The sequence below is a fragment of the Chroicocephalus ridibundus genome, chromosome 1, assembly GCF_963924245.1.
Source record: "Chroicocephalus ridibundus chromosome 1, bChrRid1.1, whole genome shotgun sequence".
In the NCBI taxonomy this organism is placed as follows: Eukaryota; Metazoa; Chordata; class Aves; order Charadriiformes; family Laridae; genus Chroicocephalus; species Chroicocephalus ridibundus.
The window spans coordinates 88,032,356-88,059,128 of NC_086284.1; the positions used below are offsets into that span (position 1 = coordinate 88,032,356).

Here is a 26,773-nt window from a genome sequence, read left to right on the forward strand (position 1 = left end):
CTTACAGGCATACAGACAGTAAATTCATATACTTTAAGGTCAGTGGAGTAGGAATGCTGTATTGGTAGTACCTTTTCCCAATACTTTGCAAGTTTCTGCAACAAATATTTAAAACCCATGAAGCGTTTGGCGAACTTACTTAATATTTAGAAAACGTTACGCCTAGAATGAGATCCCAGATCCATGTAAGGAAAACAGACACTATAATTAAAGAAAAAAAGTAAAAAGAGAAGACCTTTTCGCAAATGCACTGGCAGTTCAAATGTAGCACGGAACTCCTCCTTAAAAATCATGTAAAGCAATGAGGCCACTCCATGTTTAAAGCCATTTTGTTTTTATCTATTGGGGTAGTCACTTTACATCATACCAAAAAGACTGTATAACGAATACAAGTGTCAAGAATCAGATTTTTATGGCACAAAAGGAAGTTCTCCATTAACCTGCTTTCAGAGCTGTTAAATACATAATTGAAGACAAAGAAACTAAGGCTATCACAAAATAATATTTGCATGATGATGTTAGTCTTTATTCAGCTTCTTAACTGACTCCTCCAGTCTGAAGGTGGAGGAAGAATCTTTCCATTAGTTTGTTTCAGTCATTTATTCTGGATGAAAAGATTCTTTTCCTACGTTTGACCCAAGTTTATTTTCTCACTTATATTGTTATTCAACGTTCACATAAGCTTTAACGGTGTACCTTACAATGCACGGAATTTAAGATTAAAATAAAACTCTACTCTTAACATAACCTTTTCTATAGTGTAAAAAATATTCTACATGTTTAACTTATCAAGAATGTTAAGCATTCGCTTTGGGGGGAAAAAACTATTTTACGGATTTCTCAGTACAAACCCAACTGTTAATGTTCCGTATTAATGTATCCCTGTTAAGTTGGGTGCCACCCAGTGTTCATCTTCTGCAACTACAGCTTGGACTACTGTACTTACAAGACAGACTACCTATGCATACAAGACAGTTTTTAACAACTGCAAATTTGAGATGCTGCTTACTTTTTATCCTTACTTCTCCCCTACCCCTCCGCTCTGGCAAATTTACATCTCTGCAATAATGAGTGTTTTTAATTATCAAAATCAGTATAAAAATAGCAGCATGCTACTAGACATGAAAAGCAGATTCATCGTGCATTATGAATTTAAATGCAGATTTCTGCCTTCCTTTTATATTATCAAAATCTTTTTAAAGTTAACATCAAGGCAAGGGGTCTAAGGACAGACACTGCATAGTATGATTTGATACTAATCCGAACTGGGTATTTGTATTTAATCAAAATCCATGATAATTACAGGGTAAACAATTTTTATTCCAAAATACAAGTTTAACTGGAATTGTAGTGATGAAAGCAGAAGAGGGAAAAATGCAGTCTTTTACAGCCCGTGTCACTGTATCTCACTTACATCCAGAGGTAAAAGCTCTAATTGGTGAGGAGACAAAATATTTGTGGCATTTCATTGAACCTTTGTGATAATCCAGCATTATCCGTTTCTAAAGAAATATAAATACTTTAAAACAAACATTGAAAATAAATCCTTTTGATGTAACAAACTACACTCTTTACTGAGAATTTTCAGTCTTCTTAAAAGAAAGGGACTTCACCCAAAAAATAATCGAAATATCAATGTAGAACAATCCTCGGAGGAAAAAAGTCGGAATGTAAACCTCTGTTCCAAATTAGATCTGAAAAGCAAAAACACCACATCGTGTATTTAATTCACATCCATTTTTCAACAAGCAACTCCGTCTTTACGCTAGAGACTTCCTGAACTCGGTACAGTACTTTTTTTGCCTCAGCTCATATCCCGTTTTCTTAACACGCGACCAATGACTCTCCTCTTCCATGCCCACCACCGTTGTTGTGATACTGTAGTTACGCAGGTGAGCAGTTCTGCCAATATAATTACGCATAAATAGTTCAGGGATAAACCCGCCCACGATTCTCACGAATGAAAACAAAACCTAGTTTAGGGGTAAATTCCTGAAGTAGCAACTATCGAGATTAACTTGGTGGCCAAATGAACCATTTTTGAGCCATTCTTCTGACGTAAACAATAAAGGAAAGGCTCCGCCAAGTCTTTCACGTTAACTATGACCTTGGAAGCCACACTTCATTCTAGGCAGACTAGGATGATCCTCAGAGAGGTTATTCATATTTTATCTCTTTATGCCTTTTCCTTTCTTAAAGCATGATATCAATATTGTATTGCATAGCTGCTCACTTAAATCCATTATCCCACACAAAGATCCATTAGTTGGCAAATTTTATTATTCCGATATTCCTACAGCTACTTATCACTTTGACATTTTACAATAGCTTCATTATTAAAAGCATGCAGTACTAGAAAGTGTTTCTAGTTTCAGTAAGCTAAATCTTCAGTAAACTCAACCACTGACAGGTCCAAAGTGCAATTTTCGAAAGTCTGAAGAAAAATGCATCAGAACTTTGATATTTTTTAAATATTTGATCTAAGGCATCATATGTTGAGAACCTCAAAAAGGTCAAAATAATGTAAGCATTTAAAGGGAGTTAGTCATATTGCCAACTCAGAGAGAGAAGACTAAAAAGATGAAGAATTAAAACATAATAATATACTTAGAACAGTCTATCCAATTAAGTTAACTCAACTCACTGGCTCAGTAAGTTACTACTTATCCTCTCAGCGAGTTGACCCTGCACACATTCATGTCTCAACTGCAAAATAAAGTGCACCAACTTCCAAAACATTTCACGGCAGATTCTAAATAATTTGAATTGTAACAATTTTACTACTACAATTTATGAGTGTGCATGGTCAGTTATTACGGCTTAGTGATAAGCAGTAACACAACTTACTGCGGCAATCTGTAAATTCAGGATTACGGTTAACTTCAGTAACTACTAAGATGCAGCTTTTTATGTAAACAAAAACGGAGACTTCAAGTCTTTGTTTTTTTAAAACCACAAATCCCTTCATTATTTCTGTAGTTATTATTAGATACTGAGGTTGTTAAAACTACGGCAACATGAATACGTGAAACCCACACATATTCATGCAGTTCCCCAAAACACCTACATGCCCTGTGACCCGTTCCAGCAGCTGGCGTCCAGTCCATCCGCAGTTCATGGCTCACCCTGCCTCGACTGAGCTGGCCACAGCTGCCCTACACGGCACAGGAGCTGACCCACCAGCCTTCGTGCCTGCTCCCCGAGAGGTCTTTCTTGCCTACTGTGCAGGGGACACAGGGAAATCCTACTAGTCTGCTAAACCTTCCTATATCGTCTGCTTTCCATCGTGAGACGCTTGTAAGGAGCTTACACTTCAGAGAGCAGTCCTGAGAGCTACACTCAGTTCCTTCAATATGAACATACCCAGCTACATCCATGGATGTAGTCGCTGACTTGCATAACTGCAACCCCTCACGCGTATGTGCACACACACACACATATATGTACACACACAAAATCATTTGAATGAACGCTGCTATGCAACTCTAGCTCTTTGGGGTCAAACAACTTTGATTTTCTTTTAAGCATCTTCTTTAAGCAGAAGACTGCTCTCCATGTATGTTTTAATAGTATGTCACTAAGCATGCTATTTGCTTAGAGGTCAACAATTGTAGGACAGTGAGAGCAGAAAGCTGGCATGCATACATCCACACCACTTTCTGAAGCAGTCCCTGAGAAGGTGAGCTATTCTGAACACCAATGTATTATTTTCCTTGCTCTAAAACCATGAAAAAAAGCTTATTGCCAAAGACGACAGTTTCAAGCATACGATACAAAATATAATTTACTACTTACGTCATCAATATCTTCATCATCATCTCCAATATCATCAAACTGGATTTCATCATCATCTCCAGGACCAAATGTGTCTGTTTCGTTGATTTTAGCTAAGAAGGAATTTAGAGAAGTTAAGGAGCGCACTCAAACCAAGTCAAGACAGACTGAATATTCTTGTCCAATATGAACATGCAATTTTAAGTGAAAAGATTCTTACCATGTTCAGGAAGCTCCCCATACGCTTTCAGACTTCTAGCTTCATCTGCATTGTACTTTAGAATAACATCAGCCTTGTTATCCTAAATAAGGATTTATTAGAATTGATTAGTCACCTATGAAGAAAAAAACCTCCCTATTAACCTCAGCAGACTAGTAACACCTGAATTATTTATAGAAGAATAACATCTATATTATTTATAGAAGAGTATCTTTTTCCTCCTTCCCCTCCAGTTCCTTTAAGTCTGAAGTATAAAATGCTCATTTGCAGAATATCTTAATTTCTTATGGGCAATAACTTAATTTTCTCCTATTATAAGTCATTCGAGAAGTTTAATTTCATGCCTTTGAAATTAATCTTTCTTCAGAGAACACAGATAGTGAGGTGTTTTATGGTAAGTCAGAAAGTGTCAAAACTTTCTAGTTTTAAGTAGTTTAATACATACAGTAAATGATAGTATCTTAAATGTTTTACAACTCTAACGTATGTTTCAGAAGCAGAACCTATCTTCAAACAACAGATGACAATGCAAACGTTCAAGAAAAAGCATTTACCTAATGAAAATTCGACACCTGTTTTCCATTAACCTTTACATTAGGTAAAATTATGCTACTCCATTTTTTGAAATTTAAGTAGAAACTAATCACTGATCAATTGGCCTCTTAGGGTAAGAGCCTAAACATCAAGGCTCCAAAATTCTGATTACCAAAAATTCAGATTATCACAATAAGGTATTTGTTGCTTGGCTCAATCTCCCTTATATCACAGGATCCAAGCATCAGACAGCTACGCCTGGAAAAAAAAGGTCAGGTGTGATGCCAGTAAGCACCTTCCCTCACAAAGTCTCAGGGTGCAATTTAGAAGAACAAGTTGAACCAGAGTTTGTCGTCTACTCATGACAATCTTTCTGTAATAGATGGCAACTAAAAGTCATGATTTAGCACAACCAACTACAAATTCAAAGAAAGTTAGACAGGAATTTCCTCATGATACCTGCTGCAATTTAACATTAAATAAAGCTTTTTGTAAGATATTCTTCATTGGCAAATTACACTGAATTTTTACCTGGTAGTCTCTTAAGCCAACCAATATAATATCAGATGTGTTTATCCAAACCTGAAAGAGGAAAACATAGGTTATATTTCAGGAATTCAACTTTTGTTGTATAACAAGAGCCAAACAGCACATTTAGGTTTTCTGAGAGATGTGAAACACTTCACTAGAGTCACCACTTTCACTTTCTAACTAGTAAACCAGAAATACCCAATTTCATATTTTAACAGCAAAACCAAGGTCATAAATACTCATAGATACATTGTTTCACATGTCACAGAGTTATTACTAAGGCAAATCAAACTTCTTTGAAGAGCGTCTATACAACAAGGTCATTATTAAGTTATAACTTCTGAGAAAACAGAAATAATGCATCAAGCCACCACCCTGTGAGCTGAGCTCCACAAGGGCAAAAATGAAAAAAAACCAAAACAACCTGGCGAAGAGGGTGATGGACAAGCACAGTGAAAAGCATAGGAAAATGAATGGAGTTGTTTCTAGTAAGTGACTATGCTAATCACTCAAACCAAAGCCAGAAGCCTGCAAAACAGGACATGCTAATGTAAATGCACAAGATAGTTCTATCCCACGTCAGCTTGATTTTTTTGGAGATGGAATATATATCAGTTGAGAAGATTTCCTTTCTTTTAGACACAAGGAATAGCTAAGTGATGCAAGAAATGAATTCTGCAGCACCTAGCGTTTATCTATGCACATTCTCCACCACCTTCAGCCGTTTATTGCAGCGTATTGCAGGCAGCTAAGTGGGGCTCATACTGATACCAAGACACATGCATTCACTGGTCTTCAAAAAAAGACAGGTGGAGCAATCCAGAATGAACACAGTGAACGTCTGTTTTTATTGAGAACAGACTGACTATCTGAGAGGACCTCCTCTGTAGCACACACCAGCAAAGGAAAGCTGACAAGGGCAAGAGGGGACACCATCCGAAGACGGCAAAGTTAAGACTGCAAACATGTACAGCTGGCTTCCCTGAAGGTACAAACTTTTGCAGATCATCTTTGCATGAAAACGTTTTGGGAACTCATGAAGTGGACAATGAAATGATGGCACCTGAGGTGCCTGTGGGAAGCTATGAAGAAACTTTCCCAAACAAGTCACCCCCTGAGAAGTTGACTATGATCATCAAGTTCCTTCACAGACCAAATGAAGTGGGGTATCAAACTTTGATTCTTACCGGTTTTGTGAAATACCACACAAAAGAGGTGGCTTTGGACAACCCTTTTACACCTTTATTTTCCTATGCTGGTTGTCAGCCTTCACGTTAACAGAAGTTCTGCTAAGCTAAGCACTGAGCTGGTCTCAGATATAACATGCTGATTTTCCAAATAGTCATCAGGTTCCCCAACTACAATTAGAGACCTTCGTAGTATTTCATATACATACAAACTTCTAGAATACAAAAAAATTCTTATTTCATGAGCAGCTAAAAATCTCCCCCGAAACATACATATCCAAAGGCAGACCTTCAACTACGTGCTTCACTCAAAAGTCAAAGACTACCTATTTTTATGCCGGCAATACAAAGAGAAGTACAAACTAGTTTACTATCAAAAAAGAAGCTTAAGATATTAAGAACAATAGAAAAATTAACTTTTGCAATGAGCTACATATGTAAATTTTTACAAGTACATATCATGCATAACGCCACTGTTTTCTATTGCAATGCTTCAGAATTACCTTTTTTCTTAGTTTCCCTCTAATATGACATAACCTCTTCACACCATCAAAACATAATGCCTCCAGTCTTCCATTGCCTAACATCTTGATCACCTGGGCATATTCTGAAAGAGACAGTAACACATCGCAAAACTTCTAAACAAATACAGCTTCATGAAACAACCAAGAACTTTTGCCACTGTAACCAAAATCTGCTGAAACATTTTATCAAACATGACCAGCAGAGAGTAGCTCGGATCAGCCACACAGGCTGCTGAACGTATCACAGTTTTTGTTATCATTGTTGGTGTTAACATTTTCAAACACTGCTCATTCTTGGTTGTACCCATGTTTTTGTTCCCTTTGAAACGCTTATTACAGATAATTTTTAGGGCTGTCAAGTCACACTCAGAGTTTGAAAGTTTATCACAGCCTCACAGCTCCTGTCCTAATGGAAAAAAATCTTGTGCTACCACTGAGGGAAGAGGAGAAAGCGGCGCATCCTGTACACCCCATTGATACTCTGAATCCCTTCTGCAGAGGCTCTGTGGGAAAAAAAGCTGTTCTGGAAAGGATGTGTTCTGGTGGTCTCAGAAACTGCCTGCAAGGCAAGCATCAGGCTTCAGCTGAAAACTGCAAAGCTTCTCTCCAACACCTACCCTCAATCTCTCACCTTGTATTTAATCTCCATCCCTTACTGAGTTACAGAAATCACTACTGAAGTACCTCACGCATGCTATTAAAGTTTGCAACATAACGCATTACCATTTAACTAAAAAGAATAAAGCCTGTAAGAATTATATTATTATTATTATTATAAAGCTTGAAAGAATTCTAGCATTATCTGACCACCCATAGTACCCAGGAAAAAAAATTTATCGATTAGCCAGAACTGTATTTCAATATTCTAAAAATCTTTCCTTAGCACAAGCTAGATAGTCCAACATGAGACTATTAATAACTGAGATTGTTTCATTAAGTAGATTTTGCTTGGGAGTTGGAAAGGATTTTAGGTTTTATAGGTGCATCGAAATCAATTCTTTTTTTTGCTTACAACTGTCACAGAATATCAGAAAGAGCTTAAAAAATGAGTTCAGCGGTCACTTCTTTTACAGTGATTTACTTTTCCTGTATTTCTAACAAACCAGCTGATCAACTGGTCACTAGGCAAGTACTCACATATACGCGAGCAACCACAAGAGTGTGACACACAACACAGGGAAAGCCAAAAGGAAGGCGAGCTCACTGTCACCAAAAGGCAGGGGAGAGGAGTCACCACCCTCCAGCTGAACACTCCTGTGGCTTACTTTACTTGACAACATCCAAGTAAGGACCTCACCTATTGCTCCTGTTTTAATAATTGTTAGACATCTCAACCCAGGAACCAATTCAACCAAACTATCAGGGGACAGCGGAAGAACAGTGAGAGATACTGTTCTGCCAGGTCAGTGATGCTGGAGCGCTCCTTAAAGGGTCCAAGAAATGTTACAGTTGGTATAAAACAGAGAGCGTGACCGTGCATCCAAGAGACAATCAGCAACTACTGGCAACACTGAACTACATCAGCTAAGCCAGGTCCTTACAGACCCTCACACAGAACTGCTAAAGGGACTTCTAGGGAATGTTTACATACATACTGTATTATACGCAGCAGCATAATAAGGTCAAGGAGAGGCAAGCTTCATTCTTAAGTGGTGAAGCTACTAGAATTTCCCTTTCCCTAATGTCTTCCTCCTACACTCAATGTGTCATTTAGAATTCAAATACAACCCTTGTAAGAATACCTTTCTTTATTCCACAATACCTTTATATTTCTCAGACATACAGATGTTTTCTTTGTGTATCAACTTCCAATGTACATTACTTACAATGTCTGACTGAAAACAGCACTGCCATACTATAGTAAAAAACTCACCTTGCCCATCTTCCTTGAACACCAGTTCTCTTTTTTCTGATTCATTCTCATTCTTACCTCGTCGCCTATTTTTACCTCCTTTGCCTAAATTAAAAGGGGGAGGGGGGAAAAAAGCATGTATTACCATCTGTGAATACAGTGAATGAAATAATCAGACTTATGGGGATTTCTGTGCTTGTTCTCTATATGGCTGTTTTGAGTATCCTAACCAGATCTAGATTTTTTTGCTTGTTTTTAATATTGCTAGCTCTAAATTCTCAATTGAGTAGTAACATAGCAATTAGAAGATCAGAGCCTCCACTATTTGAGATCTGGTTGCTCTAGAGTGACAGCAGCCTTCAACAGGGGTTTGTGCAAGATCGCCATTTTCAGTTTTTGTGACCGCTGTTACCAAACACCTCATAACTAATGGTGGGATAACCCGATGCAGGTACCCACCGAGGAGCAGAAGAGTAACTCGAGGGGTTACTCTAATGCTGAAACCCCTGAAATACTCAGGGGAAAGCTTACGCTCTAAGTGAAGATGCCCTTTTTAAAAGGCACACACGTGGCAGCAGGATTAAGCGCTCTTCCATGAAAACGCAGAAGATCAGATCATACCGTTAAGAATAAAAAAGAGCTTGTTAAAAAGCTACTCTTCCCTTCCTCTCTCTCCTTCTTCTTCTCCTTTCAGCGGCGGGTTGGGGGAAAAGGGGAAAAGCCGCGGTCCCCAGCGGGCGCCGCACACCGGGGGACGCACACCGGGCCGCCCCTGACAGCCAAACCCCGCCGGGGCGTCCCCCTTCCCGGCCGGCCAAGCCCCAGAGGCCTCCAACACGCCGCTGGGCCGCGTACGAGCCGGGCCAAGCCGGGACCCGCGCCCGAGGAGGGGAGAAGGGGCCCCGGGGGCCCCCGGCCAGGCCCGGCTCGGCGGGGTGGGCGGGAGAGCTCCTCCGCCCCCTCCCCGCCCCGCCCGCGGGCACCAGGCCGCGGCGGCTCCCACGTGAGAGGAGGCGGCAGGCGCGGGGGGCGGGGGGGGGGCATCCCCGGGCCTCCCCAGCGCGGCCGCGCCCGGGCCGGGCCGGGCCGCGCCGCTACGGCTAAGGGTCGGGCGGCCGCAGAAGGCCCAGGGGAGGGGAAGGGGCCTCACCTTTATTCTTGGGCATGGCGCCGGGCGCTCGGCCGCGGAAAAACTGCGGGCAGGGGCGGCGGTTGGGGCTTCAGGCGGCTGCCGTGAGGCGGGAGCGAGCGGCGGCTCCGGGCGGGATGTGCGGCGGCGGCTCCTGGCGCGGCGGGGCCGGGGCTGCGGCTGACTCGTGCGTTCCGGCCGCTGGCGCCGCTCCGAGCCGCAGCGCCCCCTAGCGCGCGGGCGGCCTCTCCCGCCGCCCGGCAGGGCCGCCTCTGCGCACGCGCCTGGCAAACCTTCCCCAGCCGCCCGCCGGCTGCCGGCGCGGCGCAGCCTGTCTCCTTCAATGGGCGTCCCCAGCGGCGGGCGCCGCCCCATTGGCCAGGGCTCCGCGCCGGGCGGGCAGCGGCGACCAATCAGAGGCTGCGGCGGGCGGGCTGGCCCGGGGAAGCGGAGCCGCCGGTCGCTCCGGTCGCACCGGAACGTCGCCGCGGAGTTTTGGGGTGACCCCCCCAAAGGACGGTGGCGGCGGCGGGAGGTGGCCTGCCGCACCGCCCCCACCCCCCCCGGCAACCCCCCCGCCGTCGCCGCCCCCAGGCCCGCTCCCCGCTTGCAGCCGTCGCTCTGCCCCCCCGGTCCCCGCCGGGAACGGCAGCTCTGGGGAGTGGCGGGGACTTTTCGGGGTGGATTTTAAGGAGAAAGAGGAGGTTCTGGCGGCTCTGGCCGGAGGAGCGGGCAGCGCACGGCCAGCGAGCCGGGGGGAAAGGTCACACCTCTCGGGGAGGAAACACGTTGTCAGAAACGCAGCTGTTAAAGGGTTACCCCCGGGAGGGTGGAAAGTAAGGCAAGGTGGTATCACCGGGATCCCGTGTGATGTCGACCTCCATTTTCTCGCTTTCCAGAGCTTTTCCAGGCCTACAGATGATCCAGTTTATCCGAAAATGGATTTAAATCTGTGTTGAGGCAGGCGAGACGCAGCCGGCCGCGGGGACGGAGCGGCGCCGGCCGCAGGCGGGATCCCGGGAAAGGCGAGAATTTCTCTTGGGAGATAAACGCTGCCCTGGATTTCTGCCGTGATTTCTTCTGCCCCGCGCCAGGCCCCTCCTCATGGCCTCGTACAGCCGCCTTCTGCTACACTTAGCAACACTGGTTACAGTCCTCATCTATTCCCTATCACAACTACTGTAATTTTATGTAAACTATGCAAACTTTTAAAACTCTTCCATCTTTTCCAGGTTGCAAGGCTAAAAAGAATTACCCTTGCAAGCTTCCAAGTTGCATGAGCTGCTGAAAGACATGGGCATGTTTTTTATAGAGTACTTATGCATATAGTCTAATGTTTCAAATGCTTAAAGGTTCATTACTTATCAAATATGCCTCTATTTTCAACGTCCAGAGCGACGCAGGCATCACAAGTAGTATTTAGCAGCCTCCCTTTAAGTTGTGCTTTACGGTCAAGTGGAGTCTTTACAGGGTATTAAAATACAATATTCTTGCACTTTGGTCTTGCTGCCATATAGTGAGGTCTATAGCATCTACTGAATGCAAGTGTTTTTCCTTCAGCTCCCTATTTACCTACTAATGGCGATCTGACTAAGTATGCTGGAATATAGCAACATTTTAACTGACAAACACTTGCTTATTAAAAACTCTTTCCAGTTGGAAATGCACACTTGGTATGCTGCAAATGCAGTTCAGTGTTAGTGACGAACAAACAACAACTTTTATAACCGAGCAGAACAAATGATTAACCAAAAAAGCACTTTAAGATGTTTGAAAGTTTATTCATAGTAGAAATTTCAATTTCTTTTGAAGACTACAAAACCTGCCATTAGACAGGAGTACAAGCAATGATATCTTCCCAGAACTGTTCGTAGTTACATCTGGAACAGTTCTAATTACACATTAATAGCATGATTGAAACATTTCCTAGATCAGACTCTGAATAAAACAATCATTTAAAGTATTCGGTACAATTTTATTTATTTTTTCTTTACTAGCATTTCAGTTCTATGACAGCAGTGCCAAGCATCTAACAGATGCTATCGTAATGGTCTAGAACAAGGTACAATACCACTGATTTCCTGGAACAGTACCTTAGACTCACTTACATGCCATGCTGAGAAAACTAGTATAAAGTATGATTGTATAGAATTGTAGAAAAATATTTTATCTGTGATTTTGTCATTTTTTAAAAACATTTTAAGTAGACTCCCCCTCCCCCCCCAACTAGGTTGCAAAATAATTACATCCCTCATAAGTACACCTTCCCTTTGATTAGGTCAAGAGTATCAAGATAAAGCTAATCATTTACATCATTTTCATAAGTGAAAATGCATCTATTAACCATTGCTGCTTACTAAGGACCAGCATATTTTGCATCCTTTCCTTCCAATAATAAAAAAGCACAGCTTTAGTTGGTACACCACATTTACAAAAAGCAAAACACACACACAAAAAAATCCCAGACACGTAAATCTATTTTCATATGCCCTTGTCTCTTTAGAAAAAAGTTTTAAATATTCTCTTGAAAAACTCCTTATAAGTCCCATTCAATGTTATGGTGATTATGAATAAAGAACTTTGCCCTTACTGCATATAGATGGCATTTAATGAATATTGCAACTACTCTCTTCCCTCTGTTCTCTCAAGCACAGTAAGTGGTAATTTCACGCTAAAAAAAACCCAAACCCACGGCCTACATATAGAAAATTCACCTGTATCTGCAGTTCTCCTTTTTTGTCCTCTATGACTGCGTGTCCTAGAGTGACTTGCTATGCTTTGTAGACCAAGAAGCAGTCCAGCAATGAATTTACAGTGTGTTGTATATACTCACATTCTAATAGAAAGGGGCTGGGGTTCAAAGAAGCATTACGTGGATTTCTTTGTGGCTTCTAACAACTGCAGCTACAAAAACATAAAAATAAATGTGGAAGTTGTGAACACGGCTCCAAAATAGGAGGTGAGGTACATAAAACCATGTAAGCCTCACCTGTAAAAGATACCTCCTGTATAGACGGGCCCCTCATACCTTGGTTTATGAAGTAACTTAAAAATAGACTGGATCTGGACTTCAACACATTCAAGTTACCACTGCCCTTTCTGATTAGCATTTAAAACATTCATCCTATGCTGCTATATACATGACATGGTAGCAACATCTGTGAAGTCTAGACTAAATTAACAGCTTACTTGAGAATGTAGATACATCAAATGCAGGAGTTAACTTTGCTTCGCTATCTGGTTAATGACCAGTGAGCTTGAGGGCCACAAAATATGGCTAAAATAAAATTAGTGAAAGTACTTTTACATTATTTTAATATAGATATTGCCAACAGTGAAGCAGCTTAACACTTCCTCCTTTTGGTCTGTTCTTTGCCAGGTACTTCTATATACACACGGACAACACACGAGAAATTCCTCCCTGAACTGAAATGCCATTATTGACACGCTAGCAAGTACTGGCATCCCTTTATTTCAATAGTATCAGTTTTAAATCTTGTCTGTTGACTAGATGGGACAATCTTCAGATTAAGACATTTAAAAGCCACTCCAGAAGGTTTCTAGATTTTGATGGGCCTGACTTGCGATCGCTCACAGAACTGAAAATACATTTTCTGAAAGATAAGGTTTTGCTAAATTTCTCTGGAACTGCAGACACTGTCAAAGAAAAATTAAAATGGCCTTTTTCTGCCTCTAGTTGAAGATGTTTCTTGAAGGAAGGGTAGACGCATCTGCACAGCTAAAGGGAACTTCAATGCTAGAGCACCAAGTAAGGGTAAAATGCTAATTGTTTGCAAGAGCTGTGCATTCAAATTTCTGAGATCTATGGTAATTTCAGAATCCTTGTTCATAAAACCAATTCCTTAACAACTATATGATGGATTAAATATTCGACAGATTTTTAAGGGCAATAAAAGTGGGGTCCTTTTCAAGTCTAACAAAGGAAGCTTCCCCGAGGAACTTGGAAACACTTGTGGCAGAAGGAACACTCTCAAATTCATTTAGAGCAAATCTGTGGTGTCATAAAGATGATTCCCCCTTTCAACAAACCTCTGATGTTTCAGGGAAAGTAGCAAATTAATCACCATAAAAGAAATTTAATATCATTAAAATCAAGAAAATACCTTCTTACGCGAAACACAAAATTGCACCTTTTAGTTTTTAAATTGTATTGTTCATACAGAGCTGTTCACCCAGATCCGTATTTATTGAAGCTTGGATTCCCAATAGCCATTTTCATACCCGGAATGAGTTGATGTAGCATACCATTTTGGTGGAGTGGGACACTCACTGAATTCAGACACATTCCAGGGCACCTTCTCATGTGGGCAATTTGATCTTCCAAGACTAGCCATCAAGATGTGCCTTTAATTACTTAAGACACTGACAGGCCAGAAGTCGTAAAAGTATATATTAGTATTTAAAAATGAGTCTTTCACCCTCATTACAAACTTGCTTTCATCTGGGGGAAAATGAGAACACTCTGGACAGCTTTCTTTTACCTGACTGGGATAATACTATTTTCATGGTAAATTATAATGACCCTTTTCTAACCCCAGACAGATCTGGATGACTCTCCTCTTGTTTTGCTTTGGCTGCCAATTAAAATTACCGGAAAAGAACTGACAGAACATTAGATCCATCAGTTTTGCAACCGCATTAAATGCAGTTTAAACCTACTTTTTGCAGGCTTCTGCTTATTAGCGGACAATATGTTTTGCTTTATCTTCAACGGTGCCTTTTTTCTTGTAATGCCAACATTCACCGAACAAATCCTTTGCAGCTTAAACAAAAGTCACAGAACAGAGATAAAATATTAACAATGGATTATAAGAATAAACAATATAGAAATGTCCTCTATCAGAAAGTATTTAGCAATGATTCCTGAGTCCAAAGATTAGATGGGAGAGGATAAAAGGGAGCGGGGGGAAGGCGAACAAAAGACAGAGTGAGACACTGAAAAAGTTCTCTCTTCTCTGGGTTATATTACCTATTGTATATATAGTATGGTGAGAGATCCACTGCTTAAATTTTGAATGCTATAAACAGTATCCTGATTTTCATAACATGACATGCAGCGTCAAAACCACGGAAATGTAGAAAAGACATAGGCAAGGAGAAATACATATTCATAGTATTACATTCAATAGCTGTTTAACAGTCAGGCTTCTTTTAGAGCTGTCCAACAATACTGATTAATCCAGGTGAACTGTTTAATCAGCCTTAATTGTCAAAATGATTAATAATATCTAAGTAAAACAAGGCATGTATACATTAAAGAAAACAGCACGGAAATGTACTGCTTGTGAACTGTTTACAAAAACATACAAAATGTTGGATGGCACAAAGTATATAGTGCTAATATAAACAGATTGTTTAAGCTAAGTGCTTAACATAAACTGTCCATCTCTACCTGTAACAAAGAATATCTTAGGGGACGAAAAATATTCCTTATAAAAATAATGCTATGTGGTGCAGAGTGCTTTATTCAGTGTATTTTTGACAGAGGTGGCATTCATAATTCTTCTGGTTTATTCAATCGTGATCATGATCGTTTTCATTGTGTTTCCACTTGTCACTCCATTTGAAGCTCCAGTAAGATCAGTAACTTGCCATCAACAGTTTAAAGCGAGAATAGATGAAAGCAGTAGCAGCAGCAGGAGCAGCAGCATTATAGGTACCAGCTGGGACAGAGTGTGCTTGCAGGTATCTGTCAGATATGTGCTACCTGTCGCCATGATTTGTGCTATCATCTTATGCCGTGGTACCAAGTATCTGGTTGAGGTCACTTCACAGGGCTGTTGAGGTAATTTTTTTTATACCTCTCCTCTGAGCAAGAGTAGAACGGCCGACTGGCTCCAGAACCGGTGACTGATTACGATTCAAAGCAGAGTAAGTTGCTGCCATTGCACCCTGTGGGGCAGAGGAGAAAAAAGCAAAAAAACAAAACCAAGAAGAGCACACTGTGACTGACGCACACACTAGAGATCGCACAGAGCTAAGTGACAGCGATTCTGAATGGGTTTTAACTTTCAGTCTACTTTCATCTACAAAACAGAAACATACCACTGCATTACTCAAAATACAAGCAGTGTTTGGATTAAGTGGTTTTTTAAGGTAATAAATAGTTTTCAGATCAATCTGAAGCAATTTTACCTTGCTTAAAAAACCAAACGCAAATTGCTAAATTAAGTTCTCTCTCCATGCTTTGTGAGATAGTTGGGGACTGAAACAGCTATCAGTGGGCTGTCTCTGCTTATCACTTATATAACCATTTCAGTTTTCAACAAAATAGTTAAAAGTCGCCCACATTATTCATCACATGAAGATTTATGTAAGAAAAAAAAATATGTTAGAAAGTTGTGAGCTGTGGCATCAGAACTGCCCCCTCTTTCCACTTGTGTTTTTGGATGCTAGACATTTCTAATAGCTGACTCAGAGAGATTGTTAATTATATTCCTCAGATCCCTTTTATGTTGCACGGCAGAGATTCTTGGATGTAGGATTGAAGCCAGGGTGGAATACAGAGAAACAGAATTCAATTATTTTTATTTCTCTCTGCTTGTTCAAAGTGAAGAAGTTTATCAGGGTCAAAACCAGATTGTGTTTCAGACAGAATGTGCGATACTATATTAATTACCATTGCCTTTTGGGCTTCTTTTTAGCTTATACTGTCATCATGAAGTATACTGTTTTCTTTCAGTCACTGACGATTAACATCCTGTAAAACTGTAGAATTAGCTAAACTATTTTTCAGCTCCCCTATAGTCACCTGACAACATTTTCACTATCAGAAGAACAATTTCTTCTGTGCCAGTTTCTTAAGGAAGTTAAGCCTCCCAGTGTTAAGTCAGTCCAATAAATTTCAAACCTAAGAAAGTAAAAGTCCTTTTCAAATGTATTAGATTTATTCTCCATGACTTCATAGCTTACTGCGACTCCCAGCTGTAACAACTTTTAAATAGTATTTTGAGGAAACATATGCCACAGTAACTTTTTTTTTTTTAAATTCTTTAGTTTACACTAATTTTGTCTAAAGAGCAAGCTTAACAATCATCTATTTACCTTCACTAAATGGGGAGCATCCTGCCTGTTCAGCTGGTATTGAGGCAACTGGTCACAGTGAACTATCCAGGGGTGACTAAGAACTTGGGCTGCAGTCAATCTTTGATGTGGGTCAACGTGAAGCATTTTTGAAACAAGGTCCTGTCAATAATATACAAAGAATCAATTTACAAAGCGTAAAACTTCAGTTTTAAAACAGATTACAGTTTAAACCTGAAGATTTTAGAGGTATAAAAATACGGTCGTAACATCAGTTTGACACAGCTGAAAAACTGCCCAGGAATGATAATACTATGTCTTTTAATTATACGACTTAACGGATGTTTGGTAACACAAGAGGAAAGTATCCAACTTAGTTAGGCAAAAGACACAAACATAAGAGTATGCACATTGGGCCAGAGTAGAGGCCCCACTATACCAGTATTGGGGTTTTTTTCTAACAGTGACAAATAGCAGATATGTAAGGAAATGAGTATTGAAAAAAGAACAACTGAGAAAATATAGATGATATTTCCCTGCGTGTTTCCCCAGTGTCTAACAATCTTTCGACAACTGTACAACTTGAAGGTTGAATTTTAGTACCTCTGCTGTCCATAAAAGTACCCTAAGTGATTTTTACCTCATTCTCTCTGAACTCATTTTATTGCTTATATTTTTGTTTTTCCCCCCTTCTCAAACACCTTTCACAGTTGTTTCACAATTAAGTTGTGAACCACATGAACAGGCGTTTAATTTCTGTTTAGTTTTTAACTTCTGCAGAATATATTAACTGAAAAAAGGAACGAGTCTCTCTCCTTCTTTGTATCATCAGTCAAATGATCTCTTTTGTCTGTCATGTCAGTCAACTCTGCTGAGATGAAACACCACATTCTATGTACTCTCTTTAGATGGAAGTGGCTCTCAACATCTGGAAAGATTTTCAGCTTTGCTTTAGTACGTCCTTTTCTACAACCTTTTCAACTTCTATTTTATCTTTTTCAAATCATGGTAGTGAGAAATGCATACAACACTCAAGATGCTGGAACCAAATTTATACAGCAGCATAGTATTTTACAGATGACTTTAGATGTCAGTCACTAAGGGTAAAGCATAAATAATATTTCTACATTAAGCAATTACCTGTGGAGAAACACATTTAGTTGACTACAACTGGATTTAAGATAATTTAAGTTACATTAGCAACACCGGACATTTTCATATGAAACATTCTTTGTTTTGTAATTCAAATTACGATTTTTTTCATAGCTGACAGGTTTTGGTTCATTCTAGACTCCCAAGCACAACTGAACAGAATGGCACTGAAGGAAGAAATAGCTGATGCTACCAGATTAGTGTAAACATGTTATTCTAACAGGTTGATTTGTCTATCAAATGAATTACATGATTTGTGGGAAAATGGTTGAGTTATGAGAACAGTACATTAGAAAACACATCAACAATAGCAAGAAAGAGCACAATCCATGTAAAAGATTTTTTTTTTTGAAAAATTTAGCACCTTGCTGTAGTTACACAGAAGGGGCATAAAGGATATTGCACACTTCAGTTTAGAGTCTATTTGCTGTAAAAAATGTACTTCTAAAAAACTTAAGTTGTCTAAAGTTTTTACTTTGTCCAAACACAGTAAAAAGAAAGTATAATACTTCAGTGGGTTTTGTTTTGGTTTTTTTTTTGAGTAGATATGACATCCTTAAGGACTAAAAGTTCTTAAGGTACTTAAAAGAATAAACTGCTCAAATCCTAATGAAAAACTATGAGGTAAACTGTCTTGGGTAACTCTGAAGAACTCATCCAAGCAGAAAAATGCAAAAAACTACTTATTTTTCTAGCCCGAATCAGTGGCGCATATGGTAACTATCACAATATTTTCATTAGCCTGATTTAGACTATCTTTATGATTTTTGAATGTCATGCTTCCACATGAAGTTTTATTACAGCATTTCTCGTCATGGATGACTGCATGTGTGTGAATACTGATAAAATACACTGTATTTCTTCGGACACTTGTTAATGGCTACAGTATAAGGCATGCCCATTTTTCTTCCTACATGCAAGCAGCTGTTGAAACATGAAAGGATCATAAACAGGAAAGAAACTTCTAGGTATATAAAGGATCAGATCAGTATTTTAAAATAGTAATAATAATGGGTGGAACTTACCCAACCATATATGATATAACATAGAGATTATAAGCAATGTGTTACGTTGCAATCCATTTCTCATCCCCCAAAGGACAAAGTAAATGTACTTGCCTTAGCTGTATCTGAAACGGTATTCCAATAACCACCGCTGAGAGAGAACTTTCCACTACCTATTCGGGCCAAAATCTCCTCTGGGGTATCATCAGGACCATTTGCAAAAGGAGTGTAGCTATTTAACCAAACAAATTCAATGTTAATAACTTCCATAACCTGGACCTCAACAGTTATTATGAATCTGATCACAATGTTCAGCGAGTTCAACATAATATGTAGCTGTAAAAAGAAATTATTCTTAACACGTGAAAATGCATGGCACTGACTACAGATCTGTTCTTACTGGATGTACTCCCTCTGTAACGGGTCTGAAAACCAGATTTTTCCTACAGCAGTCTAAGTCCTGGTGGTTCCTGAGTTACAGAAAGTATTCCTTAAGCCTTCATATTTTAGTGAAATTACAAAATTAAATATGAAGACTTTATAATGAGTCTGAAAAAGAATAAATGTTGTTTTGATACTAGAGGAAGGAAGGTGTAGCAATTTTCCTTGCTTCACTATAAACATTCTTGCTACTAGAATATCCACAACCAAAAAGGAGTTACATTTAAAAACAAATATGTTTGTCACTTATTTATTTTAAAATGCCGTAATGTCTCTGATGGCGTTAACTCTTAACCAAAGTGGCAATTTGAATAATCCAGCATAAAAAGATAATCTATTTGGCAGCTGCAACAGCAACCATCTTTTGAACTTGTGGAACTACAGTAGGATTTATTATTCATCAGATTTTATACAATTCATTTCTGTTGCATATGTAAATGCATTTCTATAGCATTTCTTATATCCTAACTGCATCACTTCAGACTATAAAGCAGTTGAATTTTGCACACAATCATGCTTCAATGCATTGCAATTCTATTTGCAACATGTATTTCTGTCAACACATATGCTGCCTTAATCAGCTAATTTTCACATGAAACAGTCAACTCTTACTCCTAAATCACCACAAAGCAGAAATTAAACATCTAAAATAGATGAGACATAAGAAGTCAAGAATTTTTCACGTCAGTGTCTGCAAACTTGGATTCTACTAAAGACAAAGCATATTCTATCCTCACTGAAGCCAAAGTTGAGATTAATCAATGCCTCAATAGAAACATCTTCAACAGTGGGCCTACATTTATTACTCTCTTTGTTTATATTGGTTTGCTATTCTACAGCAAAGCAAACTAAAATTACTCTTACCCAGTAAGCATGGTATAAAGTAGAACACCAAGGCTCCATATGTCACATGCAGCATCATAACCTTGCCTCTTTAAAACCTGAGGGAGACAAGTATTTTTTCTGAAAAAAATTCTTAGAAATGCTTTGATTATGCCATAAAAATAGCGAGAATTCAAGTTTTTAGTGTTTACGAAGTGATTTAACTTGTTAGACAAGAAGGAAACAAGTATCTCGCCAGCAAAAAAATCCCATCAAAATAAACCAAGGCATATAAACTGTCCTGGTATTTACCTCTGGCGCAACAAAATTTGCTGTGTAACATGGAGTCATCAGAAGACCATTTTCTGCCCGTAGCTGTTTTGCAAAGCCAAAATCACAAATTCGAATTGATTCTGGATTACCAGACTCATCAACATAGAGAATATTGCTAGGCTTCAGGTCTCTATGAACAACCTAAAAACATAAAACAAACCACTAAATACAATAAGCTAAACATAGGAAAGGCTTTATATTATAATTATCAATTCAGCTATTTAATTTAAAATCTCCCATCAGCAATCAGTTTCCACATTTCCAGCTTCTAACTTCAGCTGTAGCATTCTGATGCTCAGTGGTATATAGAGCACTACAATTCTAACTCGGAAACTTTAACTATAAAGCCCCTTCCAGACATCCCAATCCCCCCAAATTTATTTGTACAGACAGTTCCAGATGTCTTGTTCTAATGGGTGAATATATGTATTTTCTATTTTAACATGCATACCTACAAGGCCCTTCAAAAGATATTACTAGCCAAAGGTTCTGATTTAGAGTCACAGATGTCTGTAGCTGTTGATACCCCACCGGGCTATATAACCACACATTAGTTACTGCTGGTAACTGGTGTTCTATATTACATTCTCTTCATTCAGATAATCTGAATTAATCCCAGTGCAAACATTTAAGGTCTGATTAAGAAGGAATTTTAATACAGTTCTGCCAAAAAAAAAATAATCTCAAAATATCGAAGAGGTATTTTCCTAATGGACTGGCATGTCAAAAAAAGCCTGTACTGGTTTCCAAGCGGCTGTTCTGTAGGGGCTTGAGATGTAAAATGCTTGACAAAAACTGTAGAAGGTGCCAAAGCTCTGGCGGAATGAATCTAATCTTATTTGAAGGTATGTTATAAACAAGCCTTAATAAAACCTGGAATGCACAACGACAGTCTTCAAAATCAGATGATCTGTTGTGTTTTCTTCACAAGACAAATTAGCCTAAAGTCTCTAGAGACTTTGTTCTCTGTAAAGAAAAGGGTATACACTGCTGTAAGACAGTATAGTGGATCTAAATGTCCTCTTTTAAATATTTAAATAGCCCTGCTATGGAAGCCTTTATCTCCCCGATTGTCCTATGTATTTGATTAATATTAAACACAGCTTTACAGAATTAAATTTGAATGGAAGACTCATTTCCTCTTGGAAAAGATTGTGAGGAAACACTTCAAGAAGGTAATCACATTAGAACGAGAAGATACCCCAAAACTCCTGCAAGTGAGTGATGTGCAGAATCAGAAGCTCTATGCACTCTTTCAGAAAGCTAGCAGTGTTTCAGGAAAATAATGTAAGACCAAGAAGTGAAAGACTGCAGAAGGCCTGCAGATTGTAAAGCCATTTAACACACTAATCTATTTAGTAGAGGCTTTTTCAGTACGCAAATACTTTGCAATTCTGAGGTTAAATAAAATGAGTACTTAAAATTATAGAAATAAGGACCTTGTAAGCTGAAATATACAAAATGGTATTAGGGAATTTGAGTTGGAACAGTAGACATTAAGGGGAACATCCTGGCTTGAGATGTCAGTGTAGGAGAGAACCAGCTCCTGATAGCCCTCATTTTTTGGCGTTTAGATAGATTAGAATCCTTTTTCTCTAAGTAATGAAACATCCTTTACTGTTCCACAAGGCAGAAGAAAAAAAACCCCACAGTTTTATTCTAGTTGGTGGTTTGTTTGTTTTTGGTTTTTTTTTAATAGATCCTAAAAGGGGTAGAAAGGAAGAGGTGGGCAACAGAAGGCAGCACAGAGCCAGGGATTTGGCAGACTGTTTCTAGAACCAGTCTGCTTGAGTAGTACTTTTTTTTTTGGAACAAGGGGAAACAATTCTCGAGTGGGAGGAAGAGTAGGTATAACAGTCTAGTTCAAATCCAAATGCTAATTCCTAAGCAATCAACATGTTTATGTCAAAGAATAAATACAATACCTTCTTGTTTTAAGCTGTTTTACCAAATGTGAATTTTAAAAAGATGTCAGATTGTTTAGATTATATTGGTATTTTGCACCAAGACTTTGGAGCCCTGGGACAGCTGGTTAAGGGATCAGGAGCACAAGTAGTGTTCTCCTCTATCCCACCAGTTGCAGGGATTGATGTGGGGATAAAGAGCAAGAGTCAGCGGATTAACTCCTGGCTCAGAGACTGGTGCAACCAGCAGAACTTTGGTTACTTTGATCATGGATTGATGTACAGGACACCAGGCATGCTGGCAACAAGTGGGGAAAGCCTAACCCAAAAGGGAAGAAGGATTCTGGGACAGGAGTTAGCAGGACTCATTGATAGGGCTTTAAATTAGGTTTGAAGGGGGACGGGGATGTAACCAGAGTGATTGAAGTGGTGCCTGGGAGCAGCATCCCAGTACTGGTGGGTAAAAGCACTAGCAAGGTCTTGCAGCCTGTTGTCACAGTGGAGGTGGGAGATGATGACCCATGTGCTAGCAAAGACATGAGCAGTAGTGTGATAGATTGGCAACTGCAGAAATGTCTGAGCACGGACAGGTGGGAATAAGGGCTTGGCCCCCAGTAAAGTGGCAAGGCAATTAGCTCAGCTGAAGTGCATCTACACGAATGCACGCAGCATGGGCAACAAACGGGAAGAGTTGGAGGCCATTGTATAGCAGGGAAACTATGATATAGTTGCCATCACTGAAATGTGGTGGGAAGACACGCACAACTGGAATGCAGTGATTGATGGCTACCAACTCTTCAGAAGGGATAGGCAAGGAAGGAGAGGTGGTGGGGTGGCCCTCTATGTCAGGGGCAGTTTTGAATGCCAAGAACTTAACAGTGTGCGTGATGACATTGTTGACTGTTTATGGATAAGAATCAAGGGGAAGGCCAATAAGCCAGACATCGTGGTGGGAGTTTGTTACAGACCCCCCAACCAGGATGTAGAGGCCAATGAAATATTCTATAAGCAGCTGGCAGAGGTCTCGTGATTGCTTGTTCTTGTGGAGGACTTCAACTTCACGGATGTCTGCTGGAAATATAACACAGCAGAGAGGGAACAGTCCCAGAGGTTCCTGGAGTGCGTGGAAGACAACTTCCTAACACAGCTCGTGAGGGAGCCAACTAGGGGAAGTGCCCTACTGGACCTGCTACTTGTTAACAGGGAAGGTCTTGTAGGGGATGTAAAGACTGGAGGTTGTCTTGGGCAGAGTGATCATGAAATTTTCAATTCTTGGTGAAGGCAAGGTGGAGAGCCAGCAGAACTGCCATCTTAGATTTCCAAAGGGCAAACTTTGGCCTGTTTAGGAGCATGCTTGAGAGTGTCCCTTGGGGGACAGTCCTGAAGGTCAAAGGTGCCCAGGAACGCTGGTCTTACTTCAAGGAAGAACTCTTAAAAGCTCAGGAGAAGGCCATCCCCAAGTCCCAAAATACGAGCAGACAGGGAAGTAGACCAGCCAGGCTAATAGAGAGCTTTGTCTGAACCTCAGGAAAAAAAGGAAATTTTATGATCTTTGGAAAAGGGGGTTGGCTACTTATGAAAAATACCAAGGTGTAGTGAAGCTATGCAGGGTGAAAATTAGAAGGGCCAAAGCTCAAGCAGAACTCATCTTGGCCACCACAGTTAAAGATAACAAGAAGAGGTTCTTTCAGTATATCAATAGAAAAAGGAAGACTAGGAAAAACGTAGGCCCACTAAGGAATGAGATGGGTGCCCTAGTGGTGGAAGACACAGAGAAGACAGGGCTACTGACTGCCTTCTTTGGTTCATTTTTTGCTGCTAAAGCTGTCCCTCATGAATCCCAGGCCCTGTAGGCAAGGGGGAAGGTCTGGAGAGAGGAAGATATTTCCCCTGTAGAGGAAGATCAGGTTAGAGACCACTTGGCCAATCTGGACATCCATAAGTCCATGGGCCCTGAAGAGATGCACCTGCAAGTGCTGAGAGAGCTGGCAGATGTTATTGCTTGGCCACTCTCCATCATCTTTGAAAGGTCATGGAGAACAGGAGAGGTGCCTGGGGACTGGAGGAAGGCCAATATCACTCCAGTCTTCAAAAAGGGCAAGGAGGAGGACCCAGGGAACTACAGACCAGTTAGTCTCACCTCTGTCCCTGGGAAGGTAATGGAGCAACTCGTTCTGGATGTCATATCCAAGCGCATTCAGGAGCGGAAAGTTATTGGAAGTGGTCAACATGGATTTACCAAGGGTAAATCATGCTTGACCAATCTCACAGCCTTCTATGATGTTATAACTGGTTGGCTGGATGAGGGCAGAGCAGTAGATGTCATCTACCTTGACTTCAGCAAGGCTTTTGACGCTGTCTCACATAACATCCTCCTTAGGAAACTGAAGAAGTGTGGACTAGACAAGGGGACAGTGAGGTGCATTGAGAGCTGGCTGTGTGATAGGATTCAGAGGGTTGTGATTAACGGAGCAGGGTCGAGTTGGAGACCTGTAACCAGTGGTGTCCCCCAGAGGTCAATACTTGGACCAGTATTGTTTAACGTATTTGTCAATGACCTGGACGAGGGGAGAGAGTGTATCCTCAGCAAGTTCGCTGATGATACCAAACTGGGAGGGGTGGCTGACACCCCAGAGGGCCGTGCTGCCATCCAGCGTGACCTAGACAGGCTGGAGAGCTGGGCAGAGAAGAACCTAATGAGGTTCAACAAGGACAAGTGTAGGGTCCTGCACCTGGGGAAGAAGAATGTCAGGCACCAGTATAGGTTAGGGGTGAACCTGCTGGAAAGCAGCTCCGAAGAAAAGGATCTGGGGGTCTTGGTAGACAGTAAACTATCCATGAGCAAGCAACGTGCCCTTGTCGCCAAGAAGGCCAACAGAACTCTGGGCTGCGTAGGGAAGAGTGTGGCCAGCAGGTCAAGGGAGGTCATTCTCCACCTCTGCTCTGCACTGGTGAGGCCACAACTGGAATACTGTGTCCGGTTACGGGCTCCCCAGTTCAAGAGAGACAGGGAACAAAGATGACTAAGGGATTGGAGCATCTCCCTTATGAGGAAAGGCTGAGAGCTGGGACTCTTTAGCCTGGAGAAGAGAAGGCTGAGGGGAGACCTTATTAATGTTTATAAGTACCTAAAGGGTGGGTTTAAGGAGGATGAAGCCAGACTCTTTTCAGTGGTTGCCAGTAACACGATGAGGGGTAATGGGCACAAGCTGGAACATAGGAAGTTCCAATCAAATATGAGAAAAAACTTCTTTACGGTGAGAGTGACAGAGCACTGGAACAGGCTGCCCAGGGAATTTGTGGAGTCCCCTTCTCTGGAGACTTTCAAGACCCGCCTGGATGCAGTCCTGAGTGATGTGCTCTAGGCAATCCTGCTTCAGCAGGGGAGTTGGACTAGATGATCTCTAGAGGTCCCTTCCAACTCTGAAAACCCAGTGATTCTGTGAAATAACATTTTATTTTAGAGCAATAGAAAAGAGCAAAAGCAGGACATTCCAATTCTTTATTTCTTAGCATCATGTTTTTGATTAGCATTCTCAATTATCTATCAGCATGCAAAAGTATTCTGCTCTGAGATGACATGATACTTCTTGTTTATTCTTTTTATGATGTCTATTGTGCCAACCCTTAATTGGTGTATGCTGGCCCTAATACTTTTAGAATGGTTTGGGTGAGAGTTGGAAGTATTGCTTACTCTGAAGAGGAGGATTTCAATTCCTTGGTTAGCTAATTTTTCAGTTCAAAAGTATCTTATGAATGTCCATGAGGCAAATCCTTCTGGAAGAGTCATGGAGACTGCACACAGATTGGGAATCTGTCAAACAAAATATTACCTAATACCATATTCAAATGAGCTCCTCTGGTGACCAAAGAAGCTACAAAAGGAAAATCCACTGAAGACAGTGAGGACTTTTCCAGATGAAAAATTAGACTACTGAAGTGCTTGCTATTTACACATATGGTCACCTTTCAGGCAGAATTGACTTAATATAAGATGACCCAACAATTTCAAAAAGTAGAAGTTCCAAGGAGCATGTGGTCTATCTAATGCAAGTTAAAATGCCAATATTTACAGAGATCTACAGAAAAGAAATAAAAGCCCCTAAATCCCTTACTTGACGCAAGGACACTGGGCCTTTTTTGGCCACGTGTGGTAAGAAGGAACCAAGTTATGATATGCGTTATTCTATTATTTATATTTCTATACAGAAGGTATTGAGGTTTATTCATAATTCCCATGGATGCTGCTGGCCAAGGATTCTAGTCCTGTGTACAGATGCTCAAGTGACTGAAGAAAGCGATGAACCACAAATAAGATACAC

The 26,773-nt window shown here is 40.5% G+C and overlaps 2 protein-coding genes across 3 annotated transcripts in view; both read right to left on the reverse strand.

Annotated features, from left to right (window-relative positions):
- Positions 1-313: 313 nt before the first annotated feature.
- Positions 314-10,029, reverse strand: EIF1AX (eukaryotic translation initiation factor 1A X-linked). The gene is made up of 7 exons (XM_063342876.1): positions 9,773-10,029; positions 8,644-8,727; positions 6,750-6,853; positions 5,060-5,110; positions 3,995-4,076; positions 3,796-3,887; positions 314-1,694 (listed from the first exon to the last, which is right to left on the reverse strand). Exons 1-7 carry the CDS (start codon positions 9,786-9,788, stop codon positions 1,689-1,691), a joined length of 435 nt encoding a protein of 144 aa, XP_063198946.1. The 5' UTR covers positions 9,789-10,029; the 3' UTR covers positions 314-1,688.
- Positions 10,030-11,527: 1,498 nt separating this feature from the next.
- Positions 11,528-26,773, reverse strand: part of RPS6KA3 (ribosomal protein S6 kinase A3) — an 82,640-nt gene continuing 67,394 nt past the window's right edge. For both annotated transcript variants that reach the window (XM_063342899.1, XM_063342891.1), the window contains exons 18-22: positions 20,527-20,688; positions 20,257-20,333; positions 19,066-19,183; positions 16,817-16,957; positions 11,528-15,664 (exon numbers count right to left, since the gene is read on the reverse strand). In XM_063342899.1, coding sequence (XP_063198969.1) covers positions 15,542-15,664; positions 16,817-16,957; positions 19,066-19,183; positions 20,257-20,333; positions 20,527-20,688 — 621 coding nt within the window. In that variant the 3' untranslated portion in view covers positions 11,528-15,541. The remainder of the gene's footprint in view (positions 15,665-16,816; positions 16,958-19,065; positions 19,184-20,256; positions 20,334-20,526; positions 20,689-26,773) is intronic.

Excerpts from the sequence above, each read along its gene's own strand:
- EIF1AX (XM_063342876.1), bottom strand. Across the intron at positions 6,854-8,643 it reads GTTCAAGGAAGATGGGCAAG|AATATGCCCAGGTGATCAAG; the intron begins GTGAGTTTTTTA and ends TGTCTCTTTCAG. Across the intron at positions 4,077-5,059 it reads TTGGCTTAAGAGACTACCAG|GATAACAAGGCTGATGTTAT; the intron begins GTAAAAATTCAG and ends ATCCTTATTTAG.